This window comes from Oncorhynchus keta, chromosome 7, assembly GCF_023373465.1.
Source record: "Oncorhynchus keta strain PuntledgeMale-10-30-2019 chromosome 7, Oket_V2, whole genome shotgun sequence".
Taxonomy (NCBI): domain Eukaryota; kingdom Metazoa; phylum Chordata; class Actinopteri; order Salmoniformes; family Salmonidae; genus Oncorhynchus; species Oncorhynchus keta.
In genome coordinates, this window is record NC_068427.1 from 19,516,329 (window position 1) to 19,536,748 (window position 20,420).

Sequence of the window (20,420 nt, forward strand, 5' to 3'; positions counted from 1 at the left end):
GCACTGAAGTCTAACAAGACAGCCCCCACAATCATTTTATCATCCATTTTTACTAAGGGTTGGTGACAGGCTGATTGGTCAGCTATTTGAGCCAGTAAAGGGGGCTTTACTATTCTTGGGTAGCGGAATGACTTTAGCTTCCCTCCAGGCCTGAGGTCAGACATTTTCCTGTAGACTTTGAAGAGGTGACAAATAGGAGTGGCAATATTGTCTGCTATCATCCTCAGTCATTTTCCTTCTAAGTTGTCAGACCCTGGTGGCTTGTCATTGTTGATAGAAAACAATACTTTTTTCACCTCTTCCACACTGACTTTATGGAATTCAAATGTTATTTAAGGTGCCACAAAGCTTTTTCTATCATTCTTTATATAATTGATTTGGTTCATAGTGTAGTTTCTTTTTATTTAGTTCAGTCACGTGATTTCTTAATTTGCAGTACGTTTGCCAAACAGTTGGGCTGCCAGATTTAATTGCCATACCTTTTTCCTCATCCCTCTCAACGATACAATTTTTCAATTCCTCATCAGTCCAAGGGGATTTAACAGTTTTTACAGTAATTGTTTTAATGGGTGTGTGCTTGTTAGTAACTGGAATAAGTAGTTTCATAAATGTGTCAAGTGCAGCATCTGGTTGCTCCTCATTACACACCACAGACCAGCAAATATTCTTTACATCATCAACATATGAATCACAACAACACTTCTTGTATAATTTCTTATACATTATATTAGGCCCAGTCTTTGGAACTTTGGTTTTCCTAGATAAGGCTATTATATTGTGATCACTACATCCTATGGATTTGGATACTGCTTTAAAGCAAATATCTGCAGTGTTAGTAAAAATGTGATCAATACATGTTGATGATTTAATTCCTGTGCTGTTTGTAACTACCCTGGTAGGTTGACTAACAACCCGATCCAGGTTGCAGGCACTGGTTACAGTTGGAAGTTTTTTCCTGAGTGGGCAGCTTGATGATAGCCAGTCAATATTTAAATCACCCAGAAAATATTATTCTCTGTTGATATCACATACATTATCAAGCATTTCACACACATTATCCAGATACTGACTGTTAGCACTTGGTGGTCTATAGCAGCTTCCCACAAGAATGGGCTTTTGGTGAGGCAGATGAACGTGTAGCCATATTACTTCAACAGTATTTAACATTCTATCGTTTCTAAGCTTTACAGCAATGTGGTTCTGAATATAGACCGCAACACCGCCTCCGTTGGCATATCTGTCTTTTCGGTAGATGTTATAACCATGTATTGCTACCACTGTATCATCAAAGGTATTATCTAAGTGAGTTATAGAGAGAGTCAGAATATGAATCTGTTACAAGCAAGTTGACTTCATGGACCTTGTTTCTTAGGCTACATATGTTAATATTGACTATGTTTTAGCACTTTTCTGGGTTGCTTGATTGTTTTTAATGCTTTACTGGGAATCTTATCAGAGGTAGACTTACTTCTGTTATTTACATTGGAGCTGATAGTGTAGGGTGAGCTGCATGAAGTGGTCTTCCTACTATTGCACACCGCCTCAGTGCCAACAGTGTAACTCTGGTTTATAGGCTCATAATTACTGCTTACAATAGCTGGAGGATAAACAGATGTATTCGGTGCAATTAGGAGTACATCAATTAAATGTGTTTACCAATGCCCTTAAGATCATGTACATTTGGTGCAGCATTATGGCGACTCATTGTCGCAATGGTATGGATTAACTGAGCTGGTCTTGGATCATTTACCAGTCGTTGTTTCAACGCAGCCTTGAAATGCGTGGACAGAGTCCAGGAGGCCAGATGATTTGGATGGACTCCATCAATCATGTAGAGTATCTTCTGTTTCCAGAAGGTGACAAAGTTATCGATAAAAGTGACTCCAGCAGAGATACAGTAGTCTTTAGCCAGATGTGTAGTAGTCTGCTGAATCTTTCACACCCACGAGGGTACTGGACCTAAAAAGATGGGCCGTTTTTGTTCCGAGCTAGCCCCCCTGATGTCGTTTGACCCCACATGGACTACGCAGTGTCAGGTCAGTCGAAAGCAGCCTTGTTATGTCCTGTACTCTTGCTCTTAGGTAGCACAGGGTTTTTTCCTTGGGGACCGAGATGTTTCTCTCACCATAGAGCTGCCTATGATGACAGCTGGTGATGTTGAATTGGGCCGGTCTCTCAGGCAGCCTCACAGTCTGGTGAGGCTGGGAGCTCCGGGGATCTGAACCCGAGGAAGAAGCCACCGGAGAGGGAGACAGAGCCGAGGACGAAGACACAGGTACCTCCGGATCCGATCTTGATTGGGAAGCCACCACTGACGAAGACGTCGGAACCCCTGGATCCAGGGCGGCAAAGCTGTTTCTGGTCTGTGTCAGTTCCGGGCTCAACATCTCCATGGAGACCCCCGTTGCCAGAGGACACCTTCTTCGACTTCCACGGTGAGTGATGTACCTCCATGGCTGGTTGGTTGGATCGAGATCAACTCCGTTCTCCAGGGAAGGGGGAGACCGCGTCGGGGATGGAACCCTGCCTAGCACCGGCCAGTCGGCTGTGGAGAGCCGACGCGACGGTGAAACTTCCACCAGACCAGAGTGGCATCCGGCTCCTGGGTTGGAAGAAAAATAAAAAGTAGGTGGTCGTGGGTTCCCTAGTAGCTTATGTAGGTTAACTACTTGCTTGCTAAGAGTAGCTAATTCGCTCCTGTAGTCCTCCACAAGCAAGCAGTTGCTACATTGAATGTCAACGAGGTCCAAACGAGGTCCAAACGAGGTCCAAAAAGCCAAGTAAACAGCTCCTGCAACGCTGGAAACGTTCAATAGCGGCCTCCATTTGAGACCGCCGAGCCAGCTAGGCTAGCTGGGCTTTCACGTCTCTCCCCCTATATGGAATCTGGTAGGATCCCAGGACAGATAGCAGCGCTCACAGCAATTTAGCCCAACAGAGCCGCAGGATTCCAAATAAAATACAAGTATATAAAAACACTGTCAGCTTTTAAACCGAGGTCTTTAATTCAGGTTTCAGCGTTCAACAGCAAACATACGTTGCGCTCTGATGTCAGATGATTGTTACTTCTGTTGAACAGGTTCCCAACCTCAACTACAGTGTATCTTTGCTGGCATGCCTGTTGGCAAGGTTGATAGCCTTTAGAAAATACAAAAATTGCTTCAATTATTGGGATATGATACTATATTCCAGTTGTACTAAACTCCTAAGGCATAACAGTTCTTAAAGAATCGATGTGCATGTCCTAAATTGTCCTAAATTGTCCTAAATTGTCCTAAATGTCCTAAATTCAAATGACAAATGAACAGGTTAAAAGGTATGCTTAGATAACATGCAGAAAAATGTACATATTTATTTACATAGAATCAGGCATAAGGATGATGGCTCTAGGTTGCAGGAAAGGTTGTTTCAGGTGCATGACGCCCTGGTACCATAGGCAGGGAAAGCTAAACTTTCCTTAAGTAAATTGAATTGCCAAAATTATATAGCCTAATTAGCCTACTCCTGTCTATACAGAAATAATTACAATTATTAAAATAGGCTAGAAAAGCATGATTTGGCCACAGAGAATCATTAGCTTCTTAAAAAATAAAAACTATTGGTTACAGTCGGAAGGAAAGGCAGCGCTCGCAATTTGGGCAGCACGCGCAGCAAATACCAAATACATGATTGTTAAGTTGCAACTATTAGTGAAAAGTAGAGGCCCAGCCAGGAATATCACAATATTTCAAAATGCAATCGCTTGTAAACATAGATTGAAAAGCAAATGGTTATTGCTGTAAATAGAAGACAATTGCACCAGCGGAGAGCATCGGCAATATCCTGGTTGAGTGCACACAATACATATTCACTCTTTATCATTGACTGGTTAGTGCCACTTAAGTAAGTTTTTGTCCAATAATTTCCTTCTCTAGTTTAGATGGACGTCATATTATATTTGTGTCTCCCCTTCTCGTGGGCCTATTATATGGGCAATGTTTTGTTTTATTGATATGTTTGTAATTGTCAGCAGAGTTGGCTACCCAGTCATTTGTCGTATAAAAAAACTGTCTGCTAAGGTCTCCGATCATACACTGCTCAAGGGAACACTAAAATAACACATCCTAGATCTGAATGAATGAAATATTCTTATTAAATACCTTTTTCTTTACATAGTTGCATGTGCTGACAACAAAACCACACAAAAATTATCAATGGAAACCCATGGATGTCTGGATTTGGAGTCACACTCAAAGTGGAAAAACATACTACAGGCTGATCCAACTTTTATGTAATGTCCTTAAAACAAGTCAAAATGAGGCTCAGTAGTGTGTGTGGCCTCCATGTGCCTGTATAACCTCCCTACAACGCCTGGGCATGCTCCTAATGAGGTGGCGGATGGTCTCCTGAGGGATCTCCTCCCAGACCTGGACTAAAGCATCCGCCAACTCCTGGACAGTCTGTGGTGCAACGTGGCGTTGGTGGATGGAGCGAGACATGATGTCCCAGATGTGCTCAATTGGATTCAGGTCTGGGGAACGGGCGGGCCAGTCCATAGCATCAACGCCTTCCTCTTGCAGGAACTGCTGACACACTCCAGCCACATGAGGTCATTGTCTTGCATTAGGAGGAACCCAGGGCCAACCGCACCAGCATATGGTCTCACAAGGGGTCTGAGGATCTCATCTCGGTACCTAATGGCAGTCAGGCTACCTCTGGCGAGCACATGGAGGGCTGTGCGGCCCCCCCAAAGAAATGCCACCCCACACCATGACTGACCCACCGCCAAACTGGTCATGCTGGGGGATGTTGCAGGCAGCAGAACGTTCTCCACGGCGTCTCCAGACTGTCACGTCTGTCACATGTGCTCAGTGTGAACCTGCTTTCATCTGTGAAGAGCACAGGGCGCCACTGGCGAATTTTCCAATCTTGGTGTTCTCTGGCAAATGCCAAACGTCCTGCACAATATTGGACTGTAAGCACAACCCCCACCTGTGGACGTCGGGCCCTCATACCACCCTCATGGAGTCTGTTTCTGACTGTTTGAGCAGACACATGCACATTTGTGGCCTGCTGGAGGTCATTTTGCAGGGCACTGGCAGTGCTCCTCCTGCTCCTCCTTGCACAAAGGTGGAGGTAGTGGACCTGCTGCTGGGTTGTTGCCCTCCTACGGCCTCCTCCACATCTCCTGATGTACTGGCCTGTCTCCTGGTAGCGCCTCCATGCTCTGGACACTACGCTGACAGACACAGCAAACCTACTTGCCACAGCTCGCATTGATGTTCCATCCTGGATGAGCTGCACTACCTGAGCCACTTGTGTGGGTTGTAGACTCCGTCTCATGCTACCACTAGTGTGAAAGCACCGCCAGCATTCAAAAGTGACCAAAACATCAGCCAGGAAGCATAGGAACTGAGAAGTGGTCTGTGATTACCACCTGCAGAACCACTCCTTTATTGGGGGTGTCTTGCTAATTGCCTATAATTTCCACATGTTGTCTATTCCATTTTCACAACAGCATGTGAAATTTATTGTCAATCAGTGTTGCTTCCTAAGTGGACAGTTTGATTTCACAGAAGTGTGATTGACTTGGAGTTACATTGTGTTGTTTAAGTGTTCCCTTTATTTTTTTGAGCAGTGTATAAAGTGTAGTAGAATTGCATGAAATGTGTTTTTAAAATGCCACATTTTTCCTGCACAAAGAAAGAAGAGACATATCTGGTATAGCCTATACTAGCCAAAGCCTACTCCACACGTGCTCAGCTATGCATTGAAATGTATTTTTTTTGCAAACAGTGTTTGAGTTATATTATTAGCCTAAATGATGACTATCCAATTTACTCATCATATTACAAATAGTAGGCTATCTTGCAGTCTGAAAATGCAATGATGCATGGAAAGCATGGTGAAAATGAAGGTCCCCAAACTTGACACTCATGCGCCTCCTATGCCTGATACCAACTGTAGATGTGTTGAATATAGAAATCTTACCTTTGTGAATCGTTGCTGGTTCCGTTGAGCCAGTGAACAGATGGGTTGACGGAAGACATTTGTTGTATATCATGTGTTGTTATATTCATCTTTCACTAGCATCAGACATGAACACTTCCTTTTAACTTTGTCTATCTCTCTTCCTGTTACGACCTCTCTACCTCACTCAAGGTCTCTCTCTCTCTCTCTCTCTCTCTCGCATCCTGTGTTGATAATAATAATTTGTTGCATTTATATAGTTCCTCTCCAGATTCTCAAAGCTCTGTTAGGGGAGGAAAATCACCTCATCCACCACAAATGTGCAGCCACTACACTCAAAATAATGCTAGATTAAAAAGCAACCCAGTGCTGGGTAAATAGTGGACAGAACACATTTTGGGTTATTCTTGACCCAGCAGTTGGGTCACTTAGTTGGGTTATTGAGCTATGACCATATGGACAGTATTTCTGTTGCATGTATTGGAAATACATGTTTTAATTACTTCTAATGTATTTTGTAACAAGATCATTTCGAAAGCTGTAATTTATATTTTCAGAATGCAAAATACTTTTCTATACCATTTCTTTATAGCGGTTCACAATGTTGTGGCCCCCTTTCACTACATTGGTATCAAAGTCTGATGGCACTATGGTGTGGTAAGAGTGTCTGTAAAAATGAACAATTGCAAAGCGTGTGGAGTTTTATTCTAATGAGCTCCACCCTGAAACAAGGCAAATGACAATACTAGTGTTAGCGCAAGTATTAGAAGTCTATGGGTATCTACTAGCATGCTAGCAGATACCCATAGACTTCCAGTCATTGCGCTAACCCTAGTTAGCACTGGCTAGTGAAACTACCTCTGTCTTCCTTCATACTGGACACAGAGACATAAAACATATCCACAAGTTTGTCTGACTCTGGGAAGTAGATAAAGGGACTAATTGTCAAAATCCAGAAGTATTGCTACTGCTACTGCACTTTGCTTCAGTGTCTACTTATTGTATTCTCATTCTATGATGTAACAGGTCGTGTGTGTCAATGTGCAGGTCTTTGTGTGTGTGTGTGTGTGTGTGTGTGTGTGTGTGTGTGTGTGTGTGTGTGTGTGTGTGTGTGTGTGTGTGTGTGTGTGTGTGTGTGTGTGTGTGTGTGTGCTTGCATGCATGCATTCATTGGTTGACCACCTTACAAGCTGAATACTCACCCACTGACTTCTGCTGAGAAACACTCATGTAGCTGAAGAGAAAATAAAGCTTATTGTTGTGTTGAAAATGTATTTATTGGTAGATCAGTACAACACAGCTCAGCGCTGCTATGGTTATGGTTGCATTTGTCACACTCTATCATGTTTTCCCCTTCTCACAGTCGCCCCCGTGTGGTGAGAGCAGGGTCACTGCACACTGGACATGGTAGGGAAGGAAACACGCCACAAACACCACAACCGCTGCCAGGATCTTCCTTCGTACCCTCAGGCTACCACCCTTCACCCCCTGCCTCTCTCCTGCCCCAGAACGCACCCCCAAGTCTACACCCCGTTTGTTCTCCCCCTGCCCTCCCTCTCCCCTAAACACACCACACACCCCTCTTCCACCCCGCAACTCAACCACCTCCGTCACCCCTCCTTCACTGGTGTGTTTGTTCCTGGCCCCCCTGACACTCTGTAGATACAACACTAGTCCCCCATAGCCGACCACAATAAAGGTGAGAATCATGAAAAACAGCACCACCCTCAGGCAGTGTTGGTTGTTGAACTCTACTCTGTGGTGATTCTCCAACATGTCAAAGCAGCTGTCTCCTCCTCTTCCGATCTGAAGTACCACACTGGCACTCACCACCGTTGCCACAGTTACCCAGGTGATGAGGCAGAGTACCCAGCATCCTCTGGACCTGGTGAGGAGAGTAAGGAGGGCAGGGCGAGGCCGCACCTACAACCAGGGAAACATTTTAGAGCAAAATTGAGTGGTTGAGTAATTTATTAATTTAAAAATGTATTTTAAAACAAGAGGTCAATTAAAATAACCTCATTAAAAATCTATCAATTTAAGTTTGAAGACTTGTTGTTGTAGGTATCCATACCACGGTGGCGTAGCGCATCACACTGGTCCAGAGAAGCAGCATTATGTTACAGTAGAGGTTGACGTAGAAGACCGTTATCATGGTAGCATGGTGGTATACCACCCGGAACAGGAAGCTGGTGCACAGCAAGAGGTCATAGGTCACCATGTTGAGGGTCAGGATGATGGTGGGGGTCCACACCGACCTCCAGAGTTCAGGCTGTTGGCTAGGAAACCCAGGAGTGACAGGGCCTGGTAGAGCCAGGGTTTGACTTGTGTGACAACAAAATCAGGGTATAGCCAACACTGTCTGGAAGAGGAGAGAGAGGAAGGGAGGAGGAGGATTTGAGAGAGAGGAGAAGAGGAGGATGTAGTTGGAGGGAGGGGATAGAGTAGGGAGGTAGATGAGCTAAAGGTGTGCGTGCGTGCTTATGCTTGTCTGAGTTCTCACATCACATTTTTATCTGACATGGCGCCACAAACAAAACCAAGTAGAGTTCAAATAAATGTCTCCACTTATTAAGGTCTGGAGAAAACACCCAGGTTTCTTTGGAATTATCATTCATTTAATAATATCAAGGAATAAAGTTAGCAGATGTACAGTAAACAATGCATCCAGTACAATATCACACTGCATGTGGATAACTTCCACATGGGGAACTCTGTATTTTTATGGACAAACAACAACACACAAAAAACTATTCTCACGTTTCATAGATTTGTAAGATCACACAGAAATATCAGCATCAAAAGCATCATAGCTCACAAACTATTGATGGCAGGATTATTTTGTCACTGGTCTGCACAAAATACTCCATAATGTCAAATTAATTAATAATGAAAAGCTGAAATATCTTGAGTCAATAAGTATTCAGCCCCTTTGTTATAGCAAGCCTAAAAAGTTCAGGAGTAAAAATGTGCTTAACAAGTCACATAATACATTGCATGGACTCACTCTGTGTGCAGTAAGTGTTTAACATGATTTTTGAATGACTATGAATGAATCTCTGTACCCCACACATACTGTCACGTGTGCTCCCTCACCGGTCTCTAGGTCACCTGTCTGCTCGTCATGGCGCACACCTGTCACCATTGTTACGTGTAATTGCGCAATATGACACACACCTGGAGGCCATCACCTCCTTGATTAAAACACAATCCCTGAACTTGCTTCCCGACTCTCAGCTCACTCGTTACACATCTGTAAGGTCCCTCAGTCAAACAGTGAATTTCAAACCAATTTAACCCCAAAGACCAAGGAGGTTTTCCAGTGCCTCGTAAAGAAGGGCAGCTATTGGTAGATGGGTCAAAATAAATACATTGAATATCCCTTTGAGCACGGTAAAGTTATTAATTATACACCGCAGGGATTTCACCATGAGACCAACGGTGACTTTAAAACAGTTTGAATTTAATGGCTGTGATAGGAGAAAACTGAGCATGGATCAACATTGTAGTTACTCAACAATAGTAACCAAATTGACAGAGTGAAAAAAAGGAAGCCTGTACAGAATACAGGGCACTAAAGTAATAATGCAAAAAATGTGACAAAGCAGTTGACTTTTTGTCCTGAATATAAAGTGTTTGGGGCAAATCCAATACAACACATTTCTGAGTACCACTCTCCATATTTTCAAGCATGTTTACTTTGTCATTATGGGGTATTGTGTGCAGATGGGTGAGAAAACAAATCAATGTAATCAATTTTCAATTCAGCCTGTAAGACAAAATGTGTAATATGTCGAGGGGTATCAATACTTTCTGAAGGCACTGTAGAAATCATACCTGTGTGGATGATTGCTGGTTCCATTGAGCCTGTGAACAGATAGATTGACAGAGGACATATGTTGGGTATTATCTATTGTTAGATCCATCTTTGACTAGCGTCAGACATAAACACTTCCTTTTAACTTGGTCACCCTCTCTCGATGCTTATATCTAATTTCCTGTTACTAACTTCAGATTCTCACCTAAAACTCAGTCACTCAGTCTCTCTCTCTCTCTCTAATTCAGTTCGAGGGCTTTATTGGCATAGGAAACGTATGTTTACAATCCAAAGCCAGTGAAATAGATAAACAAAAGTGGAAAAAACTAAACTAAATGTACAGTAAACATTACACTTCAAAAAGTTCCAAATATTATGTATACATACAGTGATGTAATGATGTGCAAATAGTTAAAGTACGAAAGGGAAAATAAATAAACATAAATGCAAGTTGTATTTACAATGGTGTTTGTTATTCACTGGTTGCCCTTTTCTTGTGGCAACAGGTCGCAAATATTGATGCTGTGATTGCACACTAGTATTTCACCCAATAGATATTGGAGTTTATCAAAATTGGATTTGTTTTTGAATTCTTTGTGGGTCTGCGTAATCTGATAGAAATATGTGTCTCTAATATGGTCCCTACATTTGGCAGGAGGTTAGGAAGTGCAGCTCAGATTCCACCTCATTTTGAGACCCAGGTCTGCTTTCGGTGGCCTTTCTCAATAGCAAGGCTATGGTCACGGAGTCTGTACATAGTCAACGATTTCCTTAATTTTGGAGTGGTTCCTACTTTAAAAGTTGCGAGCTTGCACCGTGTGACTTAGAGGTATGGTTTCATTGCTCCAGACCACCACAAGGGGGAGTTCGCTAATCGCTATTTAGCAAGTTATGACTAGCTAACATTTGCCAGCTAGCTAGGTAGTATTATAACAGGAGAATGAATTTGTAATTTGTCTTGTTTAATGTTTTAGGGACTCCTGAGAAAACCAGCAAACCAGTCCGTCATCTTGTGAAACAGTGGAGAATCAAACTAGCTAAAGCATTTACTGCAAATTGAATGTACAATTGTGTAAGCTTGCCTTGCAATGCAGCTGCAGTAACATAGCTCGCTAACTATTTGCATGCTTATTGTGTGGTGGAGGATAAAAAATAACTGAATGCCAATGGATGTGTAGCTAGCTACAGTGTGTAGCCGATCTGTGTATGGACCCTAAAACGTTAGGTTCTGAACTAATATTCATACCAAACTATGAACCTCAGCTATCATAGTTGTTGTATCAACTTCATGTCCGAATGACATTAATGAAGCCTATGGATTGAGTAGAATGTAATAAATTTATTGTGCCAAGGACGCAAGTCCTATATACTGTAGTTATTACCACGCATGAGATTCCCACATTGTAGCCTGTACATTTGAATGTATTCACTGATTATGTACTCTTCCTTGGTGCAGTTCAGGTATGAATCTCTGAGACATTGTTTTTCAGTCATATCAAACTCCATTATTTGAATGATGCTGTGTCTGCATGTAAACACAGCAAAAGAAGACATGTCCTCTCACTATCAACTGCATTTATTTTCAGCAAATTTAACATGTGTAAATATTTGTGTCAACATAACAAGATTCAACAACTGAGACATAAACTGAACAAGTTCCAGGGACATGTGACTAACAGAAATGGAATAATGTGTCCCTGAACAAAGGGGGTCAAAATCAAAAGTAACAGCCAGTATCTGGTATGGCCACTCGCTGCAAGTACTGCAGTGCATCTCCTCCTCATGCACTGCACCAGATTTGACCGTTCTTGCTGTGAGATGTTACCCCACTCTTCCACCAAGGCACCTGCAAGTTTCCCAGACATTTCTGGTGGGAATGGCCCTTGCCCTGACCCTCAGATCCAACAGATCCCAGACGTGTTGGGATTGAGATCTGGGCTCTTCGCTGGTCATGGCAGAACACTGACATTCCTGTCTTGCAGGAAATGACGCACAGAACGAGTAGTTTGGCTGGTGGCGTTGTCATGCTGGAGGGTCATGTCAGGATGATCCTGCAGTAAGGGTACCACATGAGGGAGGAGGATGTCTTCCCTGTAACGCACAGCATTGAGACTGCCTGCAATGACAACAAGCTCAGTCCGATGATGCTGTCATATACCACCCCAGACCATGACGTACCCTCCACCTCCAAATCGATCCCGCTCTAGAGGACAGGCCTCGGAGTAATGCTCATTCCTTCGATGATAAACGCGAATCTGACCATCACCCCTGGTGAGACAAAACCACGACTCGTCAGTGAAGAGCACTTTTTGCCAGTCCTGTCTGGTCGAGCGATGGTGGGTTTGTGCCCATAGGCGACGTTGTTGCCGGTGATGTCTGTTGAGGACCTGCCTTACAACAGGCCTACAAGCCCTCAGTCCAGCCTCTCTCAGCCTATTGCATACAGTCTGAGCACTGATGGAGGGATTGCGCATTCCTGGTGTAACTCAGGCAGTTGTTGTTGCCATCCTGTACCTGTCCCGCAGGTGTGATGTTCAGAGGTACCGATCCTGTGCAGGTGTTGTTACACATGATCTGCCACTGCGAGGACGATCAGCTGTCCGTCCTGTCTCCCTGTAGTGCTGTTGTAGGCATGTCACAGTACGGTCATTGCAATGTTTTGCCCTGGCCACATCTGCAGTCCTCATGCCTCCTTGCAGCATCCTGGGCATCTTTCTTTTGGTGTTTTTCAGAGTCAGTAGAAAGGCCTCTTTCGTGTCCTATGTTTTTATAACTTTGACCTTAATTGCCTACCGTCTGTAAACTGTTAGTGTTTTAACCTCTCTGGGATATTCAGGACGGTAGCGTCCCACCTCAACAACAGCCAGTGAAAGTGCAGGGCACCAAATTCAAAACAACAGAAATCTCATAAATAAAATTCCTCAAGCATACAAGTCTTTTACACCATTTTAAAGATAAACTTCTTGTTAATCCAGCCACAGTGTCCGATTTCAAAAAGGCTTTACGGCGAAAGCACACCAAACAATTATGTTCGGTAAGCACCTAGTCACAGTAAAACACAGACATTTTTCCAGCCAAAGAGAGGAGTCACAAAAAGCAGAAATAGAGATAAAATGAATCACTAACCTTTGATGATCTTCATCAGATGACACTCATAGGACTTCATGTTACACAATACAAAAAAAGTATTTAGTCAGCCACCAATTGTGCAAGTTCTCCCACGTAAAAAGATGAGAGAGGCCTGTAATTTTCATCATAGGTACACTTCAACTATGACAGACAAAATGAGAAAAGAAAATTCAGAAAATCACATTGTAGGATTTTTTATGAATTTATTTGCAAATTATGGTGGGAAATAAGTATTTGGTCACCTACAATCAAGCAATATTTCTGGCTCTCACGGACCTGTAACTTCTTCTTTAAGAGGCTCCTCTGTCCTCTGTATTAATGGCACCTGTTTGAACTTGTTATCAGTATAAAAGACACCTGTCCACAACCTCAAACAGTCACACTCCAAACTCCACTATGGCCAAGACCAAAGAGCTGTCAAAGGACACCAGAAACAAAATTGTAGACCTGCACCAGGCTGGGAAGACTGAATCTGCAATAGGTAAGCAGCTTAGTTTGAAGAAATCAACTGTGGGAGCAATTATTAGGAAATGGAAGACATACAAAATAATTGATAATCTCCCTCGATCTGGGGCTCCACACAAGATCTCACCCCGTGGGGTCAAAATGATCACAAGAACGGTGAGCAAAAATCCCAGAACCACACGGGGGGACCTAGTGAATGACCTGCAGAGAGCTGGGACCAAAGTAACAAAGCCTACCATCAGTAACACACTATGCCTCCAGGGACTCCAATGCCAGACGTGTCCCCCTGTTTAAGCCAGTACATGTCCAGGCCCGTCTGAAGTTTGCTAGAGAGCATTTGGATGATCCAGAAGAAGATTGGGAGAATGTCATATGGTCAGATGAAACCAAAATATAACTTTTTGGTAAAAACTCAACTCGTCGTGTTTGGAGGACAAAGAATGCTGAGTTGCATCAAAAGAACACCATACCTACTGTGAAGCATGGGGGTAGAAACATAATTCTTTGGGGCTGTTTTTCTGCAAAGGGACCAGGACAACTGATCCGTGTGTTTACACTGTAAAGGAAAGAATGAATGGGGCCATATATCGTGACATTTTGAGTGAAAACCTCATCAGCAAGGGCATTGAAGATGAAACGTGGCTGGGTCTTTCAGCATGACAATGATCCCAAACAAACCGCCCGGGCAACAAAGGAGTGGCTTCGTAAGAAGCATTTCAAGGTCCTGGAGTGGCCTTGCGAGTCTCCAGATCTCAACCCCATTGAAAATCTTTGGAGGGAGTTGAAGGTCCGTGTTGCCCAGCAACAGCCCCAAAACATCATTGCTCTAGAGGAGATCTGCATGGAGGAATGGGCCAAAATACCAGCAACAGTGTGTGAAAACCTTGTGAAGACTTACAGAAAACGTTTGACCTCTGTCATTGCCAACAAAGGTTATATAACAAAGTATTGAGATAAACTTTTGTTATTGACCAAATACTTATTTTCCACCATAATTTGCAAATAAATTAATTAAAAATCCTACGATGTGATTTTCTGGATATTTTTTTTTGTCTGTCATTGTTGAAGTGTACTTATGATGAAAATTCCGCTGTGTCAGATTTCAAAAAAGCTTTACCAAAAATGCACACCATGCAATAATCTGAGTACAGCGCTCAGACAACAAAACAGCCAAACAGATATCCGCCGTGTTGTACAGTCAACAGAAGTCAGAAATAGCATTATAAATATTCACTTACCTTTAATGTCGTTCATCAGAATGCACTCTCAGAAATCCTTGTTCCTCAATACATTTTTGATTTGTCCGATAAAGTCCCTCATTTATGTCCAAATACCTCCTTTTTGTTCACGTGTTTAGTACACAATCCAAACTCACGATGCGCAGGCAAGTCCATGCGAAAGTTCAGTTGAAAAGTTATGTTACAGTTCGTAGAAACATGTCAAACGAAGTATAGAATCAATCTTTAGGATGTTTTTATCATAAATCTTAAAATATTGTTCCAACCGGAGAATTCCTTTGTCTGTAGAATTGCAATGGAACGCAAGCTAACTATCATGTGAACGTGCATGGTCAGCTCATGGCACTCTGCCAGACCTCTGACTCAATCCCCTCTCATTCAACCCCCACTTCACAGTAGAAGCATCAAACAAGTTTCTAAAAACTGTTGACATCTAGTGGAAGCCTTAGGAAGTGCAATATGACCCCATATACGATAGGGAATGAGTTGAAAAACTACAAACCTCAGATTTCCCATTTCCTGGTTGGATTTTTTCTCAGGTTTTACCTGCCATATGAGTTATGTTATACTCACAGACGTCATTCAAACAGTTTTTGGAAACTTCAGTGTTTTCTATCCAAATCTACTAATAATATACATATATTAGCAACTGGACCTGAGTAGCAGGCAGTTTACTCTGGGCACCTTATTCATCCAAGCTACTCAATACTGCCCCCCAGTCCCAAAGAAGTTAACGACAGTTTCACAGGTGCATGTTCATGAATTGTTTATGGTTCATTGAACAAGCATGTGAAACAGTGAAGCTAGGGGGCACTATTTTTATTTTTGGAAAAATAACATTCCCAAAATAAACTGCCTATTTCTCAGGACCAGATGCTAGAATATGCATATAATTGACAGCTTAGGATAGAAAGCACTCTAAAGTTTCTAAAACTGTAAAAAATATTGTCTGTGAGTATAATAACAGAACTGATATTGCAGGCGAAATCCTGAGAAAAATCCAATCAGGAAGTGACTCTTATTTTGAAACCCCCTGTCTTTCTATGCATCCCTATTGCCCATTGAAAGGGATATCAACCAGATTCCTTTTTCTGTGGCTTCCCTAAGGTGTCTATAGCCTTTTCACGTAGTTTCAGGCCTTTATTTTGAAGAATGAGCGTAAACGTCCACATTGCGTAAGTAGTCAGTTGTTGGCTCTCAGTGTGATTTTTGCGCTAAACAGAGAGGTAGTGTAACGGCTCTCTTCTATCTCCTCCTCTGACGAAGAGGTAGAACAACGATCGGACCAAAATGCAGCGTGATGGTGATTCATGATATTTTAATGAAGGAAAAACTAAACATACAGAAACTACAAAAATAACGAAATGAAATAACGAAAACCGAAACAGCCCTATCTGGTGCAAACACAAAGACAGGAACAATCACCCACGAAACACTCACAGACTATGGCTGCCTAAATATGGCTCCCAATCAGAGACAACGATAATCACCTGACTCTGATTGAGAACCGCCTCAGGCAGCCATAGACTACGTAGACACCCCACAAAACCCAAAGACAAAAAACACACCACAATAACCCATGTCACACCCTGGCCTGACCAAATAAATAAAAAAAACACAAAATACTAAGACCAAGGCGTGACAGAACCTCCCCCCCCCCCTAAGGTGCGGACTCCCGGACGCACCTCAAAACCATAGGGAGGGTCCGGGTGTGCGTCTGTCCATGGTGGCGGCTCCGGCTCGGGACGTGAACCCCACTCTATTAATGTCTTAGTTCCTCCCCCTCGCGTCCTGGGATAGTCCACCCTCGCCGCCGACCATGGCCTAATAGTCCTCACCCAGAACCCCACTGGACTGAGGGGCAGCTCGGGACTGAGGGGCAGCTCGGGATTGAGGCAGCTCGGGACTGAGGGGTAGCTCGGGACTGAGGGGAAGCTGGGACTGAGGGGAAGCTCGGGACTGAGGGGAAGCTCGGGACTGAGGGGCAGCTCGGGACTGAGGGGCAGCTCAGCACTAAGGGGAAGCCCAGCACTGAGGGGAAGCCCAGCACTGAGGGAAAGCCCAGCACTGAGGGGAAGCCCAGCACTGAGAGGAAGCTCTGCACTGAGAGGAAGCTCAGGCAGGTAGTTGGCTCCGGCAGATCCTGGCTGGCTGGCGGATCTGGAAGAGTCTGGTTGACTGGCAGATCTGGAAGGGTCTGGTTGACTGGCAGATCTGGAAGAGTCTGGTTGACTGGCAGATCTGGAAGAGTCTGGCTGACTGGCAGATCTAGAAGAGTCTGGCTGACTGGCAGATCTGGAAGAGTCTGGCTGACTGGCAGATCTGGAAGAGTCTGGCTGACTGGCAGATCTGGAAGAGTCTGGCTGACTGGCAGATCTCGCTGCTCTGGCTGCTCCATGCAGACTGGCAGCTCTGGCTGCTCCATGCAGACTGGCAGCTCTGGCTGCTCCATGCAGACTGGCAGCTCTGGCTGCTCCATGCAGACTGACAGCTCTGGCTGCTCTATGCCGACTGACAGCTCTGGCTGCTCTATGCAGACTGGCAGCTCTATGCAGACTGGCAGCTCTATGCAGACTGGCAGCTCTGGCTGCTCCATGCAGACTGGCAGCTCTGGCTGCTCCATGCGGACTGGCAGCTCTGGCTGCTCCATGCAGACTGGCATCTCTGGCTGCTCCATGCAGTCTGACAGCTCAGGCTGCTCCATGCAGACTGGCAGCTCAGGCTGCGCTGAACAGGCAGGAGACTCCAGCAGCGCTGTAGAGGAGAAAGGCTCTGATAGCGCTAGACAGGCGGGAGACTCCGACAGCGCTGGAGAGGCGAGGCGTACTGTAGGCCTGGTGCGTGGTGCTGGCACTGGTGGAACTGGACCGAGAACACGCACAGGAAGCCTGGTGCGGGGAGCTGCCACCGGAGGACTGGTGTGTGGAGGTGGCTCTGGATAGACCGGACCGTGCAGGCGCACTGGAGCTCTTGAGCACCAAGCCTGCCCAACCTTACCTGGCTCGATGCCCACTCTAGCCCGGCCAATACGAAGAGCTGGTATGAACCGCACCGGGCTATGCACCCGCACTGGAAACACTGTGCGCTCCATAGCATAACACGGTGCCTGCCCGGTCTCTCTAGCCCCCCGGTAAGCACAGGGAGTTTGCGCAGGTCACCTACCTGGCATAGCCATACTCCCTGTGAGCCCCCCCAATAAGTTTTTGGGGCTGACTCTCAGGCTTCCATCCGCGTCGCCGTGCTGCCTCCTCATACCAGCGCCTCTCCGCTTTCCCCGCCTCCAGTTCTTCCTTGGGGCGGCGATATTCTCCAGGCTGAGCCCAAGGGCCTTCACCGTCCAGTTCGTCCTCCCATGTCCAGTCCCTCTCTCGCTGCACCTTGGTGCGGCTACACTCCCCTGGTTTAGCCCAGGGTCCTCTCCCGTCGAGGATTTCCTCCCAAGTCCAGAAATTCTTGTCGCGCTGCAGTTGCCTGTTACCACGCCACTTGGTCCGGGTGTGGTGGGTGATTCTGTAACAGCACTCTTCTATCTCCTCCTCTGACGAAGAGGTAGAACAAGGATCAGACCAAAATGCAGCATGATGGTGATTCATGATATTTTAATGAAGGAAAAACTAAACATACAGAAACTACAAAAATAACTAAATGAAATAACGAAAACCGAAACAGCCCTATCTGGTGAAAACACAAAGACAGGAACAATCACCCACGAAACACTCACAGAATATGGCTGCCTAAATATGGCTCCCAATCAGAGACAACGATAATCACCTAACTCTGATTGAGAACCGCCTCAGGCAGCCATAGACTACGTAGACACCCCACAAAACCCAAAGACAAAAAACACACCACAATAACCCATGTCACACCCTGGCCTGACCAAATAAAGAAAACACAAAATACTAAGACCAAGGCGTGACAGGTTGCCATTTTTCCTCCCGGTCCTAGTGAAAAGCCAACTGTCCCGGTTGATATATTATCGAATAGATATTTGAAAACACCTTGAGGTTTGATTATAAAAAACGTTTGCCATGTTTCTGTCAATATTATGGATATACTGTAATTTGGAATTTTTGTCTACGTTGTCGTGACCGCTATTTCCGGTGGATTCCTAGGCATAACGCATCAAACTAACGGAGGTATTTGGATATAAAAAATATCTTTATGGAACAAAAGGAACATTTGCTGTCTAACTGGGAGTCTCGTGGGTGAAAACATCCGAAGCTCATCAAAGGTAAACGATTAATTTGATTGCTTTTCTGATTGTCGTGACCAAGTTACCTGCCGATAGGTGTACATAATGTTTTACCAGTATATCGATAAACAAACGCTTGTATTGTTTTCGCTATAAGCATAATTTCAAAATCTGAGACGACAGGGTGATTAACAAAAGGCTAAGCTGTGTTTCACTATATTTCACTTGTGATTTCATGAATATGAATATTTTCTAGTAAGATTATTTGACCATTGCGCTATGCTATTTAGCGTAGTTGATGACAATTATCCCGGATCCGGGATGGGTGGTTCCAAGAGGTTTTAAACACTTTACAATGACCATCTGTGAAGTTATTTGGATTTTTACAAATTATCTTTGAAGGACAGGGTCCTGAAAATTATACACTTCAACAGTGTTTACCACTCCTGCTCCTGGGACATCAATGATTACACATTGTAACTATGCAATAGACTATAAACATGATCATCTGCATTAATCTGAGGACACAGGATAGTATTTTAATGAGATACTTAATTCCAACCAGTGGAGAATGTGAAACGCTTTGTTGAAATAAGTTAATTATCCAGGTGTTATAATACATGCATTATAATTATCATAATTGTAATATTATATTCTAAACACAAGTTCAATATGTACTTCAATGCACATATGATGTGCATTATAGAACGAGGAAGAAAGACGAGGTGGGGAGAAAGGTGTAGAAGACAGAAAGGGAAAGAGGTAAGAACAATGGCAGACAACATATGATTAATGAATTACAGTGCTACCCTAATATTCTCTCTGTTCATCACAATTGCGGTGTCTCCTAACCAGCCTTGGGCCCCCAGTTGGCCCTGTAAGGTTATCTTAAGAGCGGTTGAGGTGGCGATAACGGGACTGGTTTCCTCTCACACATCAAAACATACCTGAGAGAGAGAGAGAGAGAGAGAGAGAGAGAGAGAGAGTGAGAGAGAGAGAGAGAGAGAGAGAGAGAGAGAGAGAGAGAGAGAGAGAGAGAGAGAGAGAGAGAGAGAGAGAGAGAGAGAGAGAGAGAGAATATGATTCAGCCTTGTTTTTTTATTCTAACACGGTCCGTCATCATAATCATCAGGAGGTGAAATGCAAAACTGACCCTGGATCATTAACTCTGTGATTACTACATCTCTGTCTGTATTTCAATGTAAGGCATCTTTAATAATACTTCCTGTTGACCCGACCAAGTGACCTCTCACCTATGATCATGCTGTGCCCTCTGTGTCAGCCAGTTCAGATGCGGGAGGGGTTCACCAAAACAGCTGAAAAACAGATACATGAGGACAAACAATAGAAGATAATGTCAATATAAGATACTGTATGTGACGCAGACACCTATCTGAAACATTTAAATATAGAGGGCTATGTATCTCACCACTTGGTTATTGCAAGTCTAACCCCCAGGGAAATAATGACTTGGCAGCAACAGATAGTTCAGTGAAAATGGCTGTGTTGATGTGGTGTAAATCTGAAAATTAGCAGCTGACATCTTAAGAGTTTTTTAATTAATGCATGTTAGACAGGTTCCATGTACAAGACAGGCAGAGAGGAAGAGAGAAAAGGAACACAGAAC

At 44.0% G+C, this 20,420-nt stretch overlaps 2 protein-coding genes across 19 annotated transcripts in view; one reads left to right on the forward strand and one right to left on the reverse strand.

The window, feature by feature from the left end:
- caska (calcium/calmodulin-dependent serine protein kinase a) overlaps positions 1-20,420 on the forward strand; it is a 221,074-nt gene that overhangs the window by 138,971 nt on the left and 61,683 nt on the right. The window lies entirely within an intron of this gene.
- gpr82 (G protein-coupled receptor 82) lies at positions 7,000-11,050 on the reverse strand. The gene is made up of 3 exons (XM_052522146.1): positions 9,787-11,050; positions 8,024-8,311; positions 7,000-7,872 (listed from the first exon to the last, which is right to left on the reverse strand). The coding sequence occupies exons 2-3, from the start codon at positions 8,168-8,170 to the stop codon at positions 7,291-7,293; spliced, it is 729 nt and encodes a 242-aa protein (XP_052378106.1). The 5' UTR covers positions 8,171-8,311; positions 9,787-11,050; the 3' UTR covers positions 7,000-7,290.

Excerpts from the sequence above, each read along its gene's own strand:
- gpr82 (XM_052522146.1), bottom strand. The coding sequence starts at position 8,170 with ATGGTGACCTATGACCTCTTGCTGTGCACCAGCTTCCTGTTCCGGGTG. Across the intron at positions 7,873-8,023 it reads TGATGCGCTACGCCACCGTG|GTGCGGCCTCGCCCTGCCCT; the intron begins GTATGGATACCT and ends CCCTGGTTGTAG.